Below are 9,203 nucleotides of genomic sequence, written 5' to 3'. Positions count from 1 at the left end.
TTAATCCCGTTTCCCTTTAAGATGTGAGATTTCCTTTTGTTTTCTCCGACTATAACATTTTTTTTTTTTTTGTAGGAGGTGGGCGTATCGTTCCGTTTGATCGATGAAGTCTGTTTCCATCCTTCGTCTTTGTGCTGTTTTATTGCATATTTCCTATTAAATGTCTATGGGTTTTGTTTGGGGGTGTCTCTAAGTCTTAAGGTTTCCTTGATTTCATTATCATTTGACTGTTTTCATTGATTTTATTATCATTTAACTTTTCCTTTATTTCATTATCATTTGACGGTTTTTCTTGATTTCATTTACGTTTTACTGATTTCCTTGATTTAATTAACATTTGACTGTTTTCATTGATTTCATGATCACTTGACCTTTCCTTGATTTCATTATCATTTGACTGTTTTCATTGATTTCGTTATCATTTGACCGTTTTCTTTATTTCATTATTATTTGACCATTTTCTTTATTTCATTATCATTTGACCATTTTCTTTATTTCATTATTATTTGACCATTTTCTTTCATTATCATTTGACCGTTTTCTTTATTTCATTATCATTTTACCGTTTTCCTTTATTTCGTTATTATTTGACCATTTTCCTTTATTTCACTATCATTTGACTGTTTTCGTTGATTTCATTATCATTTGACTGTTTTCCTTTTTTCATTATCATTTGACAGTTTTCATTGATTTCGTTATTATTTGTCTATTTTCCTTTATTTCATTATCATTTGACTGTTTTCCTTTCTTTCGTTATTATTTGAACATTTCTTTATTTCATTATCATTTGACCGTTTTCCTATATTTTGTTATTACCTTTTCCTTATTTAATTATCATTTGACCGTTTTATATTGATTTCATTCTAATGTTTCTTTAAATTTTACGAATTGTCCCGACAATGGCATTTGGGTATTCGTCCTAGCATCTCCCTCATTAGAAAGGCAAATTTAATGAAGTCACACTCACACACACACACACGCATATATACGTATATATATATATATATATATATATATATATATATATAATACATATATTTATTATATATATATACATATATATGTATATATTTTAAAATAAATATATATATTAATATATATATAATTAATAATATTAATATATACGATATATATATATACATTATACATATATATGTATATGTATAAATAAATAAATATATAAATATATATATATATATATATATATATATATATATATATATATATATATATATATATACATCTATATATATATATATATATATATATATATATATATATATATATATATATATATATAAATATATATATTTGAACTCCGCTGGAATAGTGGTGAGTGTCGTAGCAATGCAAATCTACACAAACACACACACACACACACACACACACTATATATATATATATATAATATATCTATATATATATATAATATATATATATATATATATATATATTATACACTATATTTTTAACTCCGCTGGTATAGTGGTTAGTGTCGAGTATGCCACTCAGATGTCGCAGGTTCGCGTCTCCACGGCAATGAAAAACCACTGGCTATGTATCATGATCAGTTACTGCTGCAGTGTGGAGTGTGGGGTGGGAGGTTCATACCAACATTCTTTAGAAGCTTGAATTTCAAGTCACTGGCGCCTTTGGTGTGCTTGTTCCGTGCGAATAGGTTTCATCTAGTGAAATAATAAAAATGCTTGTTAAGGGATAAATGCTAAACATTCAAAACTGGCTCCTCAGGAAATTGCAGTCATTTGGATAAATACATTTTTTTTTATATCCTGCGCTACCAGTGCACATTTCATACTCATTGTCAGTCAGTAGAAAATCCCGTAAATAGACGCTATTCACAGCAAAGCGACTCAATAGCAAGCTCGGGGTCGCTGACCATGATCGTTGTGACGTCAGCTTACTATAGCATTTAATCAGTCAACCATTCATTGTAAAGTGGCCCCGACGTTCAGACCAATAAGTTTGTTAATGAACATCGAGAAACATAAATAAAGCGAGTTCTTTTGTTCGTCTTAATCTCCTCACTCGAAGGAGCAGAGAAGATATTTCGAGTACGCTATTAATATCCGCTAGTCATTGTCTCTTCGTGTGTCATTGTTACTCCTTTAATGAACGATGGCTTCAGATGATCGTCGTATTTCTGTCCCCCAAGCCTCAAAATAAACTAAGCTTACTGTTGTTTTTAACGTACGTTGGTTTTGAGATGCCGTCTTCTCGTTTTCTGTTCGTGAGTTCTGTATTTACTCGTGGCGTGTGTTTCCATATCAAATTCTGAAATCATCTCTTCTCCTCCTCCCCCCTCCCCGCCCCCCCTCCCCCTCCCCCCATCCGGCCTCAAAATGAACGAAGGAAATTGTTGATGCCAACATAAATTGGTTGTGAGATGTCGTCACCTCATTGTCATGTTCATGAGTTTTGTATTTAACCGCGGCGTTTGTATTGCTACATCAAATTCGGAAGTGCCGCCCCTCCCCACTCCTTCCCCTACCCGGCCTCAAAATAAACAAAGCAAATTGTTAAATCCAACCTTTATTGGTTTGGAGGTACCATTGCTTATCTATTTATCCTTTTTGTCCATAATGTGGCTCTCCTGATCTGGAGCACGTCGCGGCATTAATTAACCACCTCTGTTAACCGATCCTGGGCCGTTGGGCCCCGAGCAAGGGACTTTGGAAATCGATGCTATGGCAACGACGGCCTTTTCGTCATCACGGAAACGAGTTCTTAAATACACGTTTGTGGCAACCACTGCCTGGGTTATTGTAGTACAAGTTATATTTGGGGACCCTCAGTAAAATGCTACTATAGGTAAAGTTGAATTGATAGAGGTGATATTCAGAGTGATATCAAAAGTTTCAATACAAACGTAATGCAACCATGATGTTGGTTGATGTTTTTTTAGAGCTTTGCAATAAGGAGGCAATTGTTAAAGTTTAGGTGAATAGATAGTCTTTTTCACGAAAGGATCAATTGAATATTTAGGATTTTACTGTAAAAAATTTGGGATAAATATCGTTTCAGAGGCTGTTTGAGTTTCATGAAGGACGGCATTGGGCTGAATTATGTTGATTATATAATGTTTGATTTTATTATTTCTTTCATAGGAGACTTTTCACCCTTCTGTTGGTTAACGTTCTTTGAGAGAAATGTTGGGTTCTGTAAAGCTTTTGGTCAAGTTAGATTGTCTAGGGTGGTTTTTTTCATTTTTATGTGAAGTTTTAAATCAAAATGTACTGTAACTGTTCAAAGAATGCTATATCGAACCTGTCAGTTCCTCCGTTAATTATTGCTTTTCGAGGTGTATGCTGGATGTAATAAGGCTTTTGGTTAATTTATTATGAATAGATGGGAATTCCATCACGATGAAGCTTTCAATGCAAATTTGCAGCAATATGTTTCGAGTTAATATTGTTCCTAGGGAGATCTTAGGGGTGCTTCGATGAGGGCCTTGGTCAAGTTATTTCGAGTGGCTAAGGTCCTTGCCATAATAAGAAATCTCTAAAAACGCTTGTGAGGTAATATTTTAGTTGGTTATTTTTCCTTTTTTTTTTCCTTTTTTTATGTGCCTGGCGTGGTGGAGAGGTGGAGGGATGTTGGTGGCTTCAGGGAGGTAATAGGTTAGTTTGTGTTGAGGAGATGGATTTTATTTTAATTTTCTTCATTTCAAAAGTTTTCCTGCAAATTTGGCCTCGGTTTTTTTTTATAATATTTTTGGCGGTTGAAGGCTTGAAGACTAACTTAGGTTGAGTAGATGGAGTTCCTTATTCCGAAGATGCAAGCACATTCTTAGTACCAAAATGTTTAAGGTTTTCTTTATTTAATTATGATGGTCTTGAAGGAGGCAGTAGGTTATGTTAAGTAGACAGGATCCTTTCTCCATCGGGAAGCTTATTAAAAAAAAAAAAAAAAAAAAAAAAAAAAAAAAAAAAAAAACAACAACAACCAAATTTTTTTTATTATTGCCATTTGGGTGAGAGGTTTTTAGACTGATTAAATGAGGCGATAGATTAGGTTGGGATAAGTAGGTACAGCTAATTTATTTCAGAGGTGGGCAGAATTGGTCGATGTTTATTTATGTGGCTAACCGATTTTCCTGGCTAGCACGTGCGGTCCGGATGAGTCACGGCTTGATACGTGTTCTTTTTTGCTGTTTTTCCATCTCGCTTTCCTCCTTTTCTTCTTCGCGTCTTCTCCGTCGTCTCGCTCGGCCCCTTTACAGCCCTTTGAAGAAGAGAGAGAGAGAGAGAGAGAGAGAGAGAGAGAGAGAGAGAGAGAGATCTTGAGTAGAAGTTAGTTTCAAGTGCTTGCCCTACTCAGTTGGTCATGTTGAGGTTAAGGAGAGAGAGAGAGAGAGAGAGAGAGAGAGAGAGAGAGAGAGAGAGAGAGAGAGAGAGAGAGAGAGAGAGATTTACGTAAAGAGAGTGAGAAAGATTCCTCCGAACTGAAATCTTGATGAGTGGTTCCGGCCAGAGTGAAGAGGGTGGGGTTCCATCAGGAGAAGGACGACCTATCATCTAGTGGGTGCAGAAGGCGCTACAGCTGGAGAGAGAGAGAGAGAGAGAGAGAGAGAGAGAGAGAGAGAGAGAGAGAGAGTCGGGCTAAGGGAATTGTGTTTGTGTGTGTGTGTGTGTGTGTGCTCGTGACAGTGTCGGAAGGCAGAAGAGAGAGAGGGAGAGCAAAAGAGAGAGGGATAGAGAGAGTGGCGGGTGTTTGTGCAAAGAGAGAGAGAGAGAGAGAGAGAGAGAGAGAGAGACTCTATTGATCGTGCACCCCATCGGTGATGGGGGTGCGCACTGCGGCCGCGCCATCCATCCCGCCCACCCCTAGTTTCAACATGGCGACCGAGTGTGCGGGGGACCGCTGGCGGGCTCTCGCTTGTGTTAGCTAAGCAGTTTGATGTGCTCTCGGATTATTTACCTGAAACCTTCATCATGCAGAAGGAGAATAATCACTCACCGGACCACCATCAATATGTCGGCCCTTATCGGTTGGAGAAGACGCTGGGCAAGGGCCAGACGGGTAAGTTGCTTCCAGTAGCGGCCAACTTTCAGGCAGCGGGCGCCAAAGAAAACGAAAAAACAATCCCGTCTTGTTTTTGTTGTTACAGGAGGTTACAGCGAGCTGTATCTCCTGCGTTCCTCGTCGGTCATGTCCCATGCAATAAAGTGTGCCTTCCGGGAGGCCATGTCAATGTGCCCTGAGCGTTTAACCTCGTCCGGAGGCGGCATTAAATGAAACAGGTCGTGCGGTGCCCGCAGATTTATTTGAGTTTGCCCCTTTCGAGAAAGTACCGTGTTGGGTGTGTGTGTGTGTGTCTATGTGTGTGTGAGTTTGTATGTACCCTATGTGGTTTCGGTGTATGGTGTGGAGTGCTGTGGGTGTGGTACCATGCCTGAATGCTGCGGTACTGCTCAATTCACTTCTCAGCACCAGACTCTGCTGTTCAAAGTCAGCACAGCTCATTTTGTAATATCGATAACAGCTCACGTTTTAACATAAGGGTCACTCATGTTATGATTTGTGATGCAACAGTATTTTAGAGGGAGTGGCATGGGGTAGAGGTCACACTCTCTGTATGACAAATAAAAGGGCTCTGTAGTTTGTGCCTTATGTTACTCGTAAAAGAAAACCAGTCTCCTTTATCAATACGTTTCATAGCAGTAACAGGTACTGATCATGTCCCCCTTTTCTTTCCATTTACATTTGAGTGGTTTTCACGTTTAATATCATCTCCGAAATGCTGTATTACAGAACACGTAATTACATTACTTTCACCAAGCCGTTTTCACATTGCTTTCCATCTGTGAAAGTAATATGACATGAAAAACTAATAACCTCGACTCGCATTCATTTTCAAGACCCGGTGAGACCAGCAACTTTCTTGGCTTGACGATGAGTTTCACTTCTATCTCGTTTCCTAAGAAACGAATTCGTATATTTCTGTCTAAACATCTGCAGCCTAAGCGTTTTACTACGCCTACTTCCACCCAGCCTACCTGCCTGTTCCCTCCCCCTCCCTTACCCGCTACCCAGTCTCACCCACATCATGACACGTGGGTATAACTCTCTCTCTCTCTCTCTCTTCTCTCTCTCTCTCTCTCTCTCTCTCTCTCTCTTCTTTATTTTACTGCTATAGAAACGCGACGTAGAATTTCACTAATCGGGACAATATGGGAAGATCGCTTTCAAATCACGTGGTGTCATGGTATTTTGATACCAAATACAAACGAAAATGTTAATAAATATGATAATCGGTACACTTTGATAAAAATTTTTATTGGGAGAATTATATTGCCTTTTATGCGCATTTTAGTTTATATATTTATTTACAATTTGTTTGGACATATGTACATAGATATGCAAATAATATATTTTTTTTCATCACACTATTGGAAATGATCATTGACACGAAAAGTGAATACTTATCCCGATCCCATCACTTTAAAAGTGGACTTGAGTCCTTGAGAGATGGACCTCTCAGGATGTCTCAGTACCCCAGGATGGGGTTAGGACGGCTGTTGTCACGTAGAGGCAGACGGAGACACTAAAACATATGCTAGTCTTTTCATATTTTTTGGTCGTTTTCCATTGAAACAAAGTTAAAACAGTTATTGCGAGTGTACTTATCAATTTGTATTTACTGTTTGGTTTGTCATAAACATTGTAGTGAAGTTTATTGGACGCTTCGGTGACTTATTTAATTACAACAATATTTTATGAAACTTTGAGTAATATGGTCTCTTGTTCCGAAAACACACTGAAACCGAAGTCGGATCCAAGATGAACTAATGAACTATATAGAGTTACTCATTTGTGGATGGCTTTGGATAAGTTTAGTCTCTATATCCGTGAGGGGAAAAATACGTTTTGTCATTCGCTGTTGCGAAAAGAGTATAGGAAGGAGTAGCTTCCATAACATTGGAAGAGGAACAGCATGCGTCTGTAAATACGTCGAGCCAACAGCATCAAGTATTTGTTTATGCATGTAGAGGGTAAACATTATGGATTTAGTTTATATTACGGAAAATGTTTACTATTTCTTGAATAAACAGTCTAGAATTGATTAAATATTTGGGTAATGGACAACATTTTGTCGTCGTTTATCTTTTTTGGGAGTGTAAACATAGAACTATGTTTCATGGTTTTGGTAGATAGAAATTAAATATTTATTTTTTATGTATGAGGACTTGAGCACGATCGAAGTTTTTTTTTTTTATATAGAAATACGTCCAATACACAGTAAACATTGTATGTATACGTATCTGTAAAATAAAAGATACATTTCTTTATATTTTAAGAATTGGTAGTATTGATAAATTGCATATATTGCTTTAAGATTACAATTATCTATTAATTTGCATATATTAGACATTTTTTACTATTTGATTATCTACTTGGAGTTCAGGAAATAAAAGAAAATTCGATATGTTACCGATAGGATAGATAATATTTAGTAGTTGCATTTATCGAGACGGAAAGCTTTAACGTTGTGCTTAATTATGTGATTAGATGCATGAAGATTTATGCTTGATGAGAATAGAAACAAAGTGTAAAAGAAAGAGGAGACTGGAGATGTCCCATCAGGCATCTCATCCAATGAAAGTGAAACCCGACTTGAAAGCATCGGTGGTAATAATCATGAAAATTATGATGATCGTCATTTATATTTGATAATATAGTTATCCAATAGATAATAATTAATTTGAATGATTTTACCAGGTTAGTTTAATGATAGTTACAACCGAAAAAGACTACAGTTGGCAACATATTTCGGTTTCTGGTTTGATAATTCTGGGAAAAATGTGAAAATTAACTTTACTTTTCCATATGCATTCACAAATAGGATTATTGGATTGAGGTACACAGTTCTGTTGTTTTCCTTCGTTGGTTTGATTGGGTGGTATTCGAAATTTAATTCCAAACTTTACTGTTAACAGCGTTGACAAAATTTACAATAAACGCACTGATGTTAACATTGTTTTGTTTATGTTTATCGTTCTTATAATATAGTCATTCAAATGGAATGAGAAAGCTCTCTCTCTCTCTCTCTCTCTCTCTCTCTCTAAATCTAAGGGTCACGACTCAGAATATTTCACAGTGACAAATAGTCCACTGTAAGTTTTAATTGATGTCTGGATATGATCTGAAAGTCACATTGGAGAGCGGCGTATAGTGTGTGTGTGTGTGTGTGTGTGTGTGTGTGTGCATGCGTGATGGAGAGAGAGAGAGAGAGAGAGAGAGAGAGAGAGAGAGAGAGAGAGAGAGAGAGAGAGAGAGAGAGAGAGAGAGTCTTGGAAAGCCTTTGTCTTTTACGGTTATAGTGTTGATTCTTCAATAGTATTCCAGAGTGGATGGATGACGTATAGGGGATACTTTATTATTATTATTATTATTATTATTATTATTATTATTATTATTATTATTATTATTATAATTTTCGCCGCTCTCGGACTTATTTTTGTTATTTTCGTTATTGGTATTGTCTTTGGTTCTTCTTCTTCTTCTTCTTCTTCTTCTTCTTCTTCTTCTTCTTATTATTATTATTATTATTATTATTATTATTACTGTCGTCGATGTTCTTATTGGTTTGTCTTCCACTTCCCTCGTTATTACAATTGTCTTCGTCGTCATCTTGAGATGAAATGTAGTAGCACCAAAGGACAGGCGCTCCTCATCCAAAGACTTTGACACCCGATGCATAATGTTAGTCCAATTCCCGTTCGCTTGTCGGAATTAATTAGTTTCATAGTCTTAACAAATCCCCCCCTTACAATATTAGAATGTAATCTCTTGTAGAATGGAATTACAGTCCCTTTCAACAGCTTGGAATTACATTTCATCCCGCCCCGTAATTAAGACCCATTGGAACAGCATCGAATGACGATGGGTTCGGTGGCATCTTATTGCGCTACCGGGGTTCTACTTCCATTTTCTCAAAAATGTCGGATTTTCACCTTCTAAATTTAAAGGTGTCGGTTTCAGTCTCTTTCGTTGTATGTTGGTCTTCGTTAGTTAGATTATTGTGTTCTTCTATTTCTGGAAAATTCCCAAGTGATCAGTTTAAAGGTGTCTCTTTCCTTATGTTTTCTTCATCGTTTGATTAAATAATGTGTTCTTGTATTTGTGTGAAATATACAAAGTGAAATATTTTCTAGTCGTGGTGAACATATTTTACTGTGCAT

At 36.7% G+C, this 9,203-nt stretch overlaps 1 protein-coding gene across 3 annotated transcripts in view; it reads left to right on the top strand.

Annotated features, from left to right (window-relative positions):
* Nucleotides 1–9,203, top strand: part of LOC135206462 (serine/threonine-protein kinase BRSK2-like) — a 633,157-nt gene that overhangs the window by 95,935 nt on the left and 528,019 nt on the right. Inside the window, exon 1 of one of the 3 annotated variants that reach the window (XM_064237841.1) lies at nt 4,790–5,040. The exons of 1 other annotated variant lie outside the window; for it this stretch is intronic. In XM_064237841.1, coding sequence (XP_064093911.1) covers nt 4,953–5,040 — 88 coding nt within the window. In that variant the 5' untranslated portion in view covers nt 4,790–4,952. Of the gene's footprint in view, nt 1–4,789; nt 5,041–9,203 lie in introns of those variants that run through there. One more of the 3 variants, XM_064237847.1, reaches the window with a different exon arrangement.

Source organism: Macrobrachium nipponense, chromosome 11 (genome assembly GCF_015104395.2).
Source record: "Macrobrachium nipponense isolate FS-2020 chromosome 11, ASM1510439v2, whole genome shotgun sequence".
NCBI classification, from domain to species: domain Eukaryota; kingdom Metazoa; phylum Arthropoda; class Malacostraca; order Decapoda; family Palaemonidae; genus Macrobrachium; species Macrobrachium nipponense.
The sequence above is the reverse complement of the archived record's forward strand: the minus strand, read 5'-3'. Positions and strand labels throughout refer to the sequence as shown.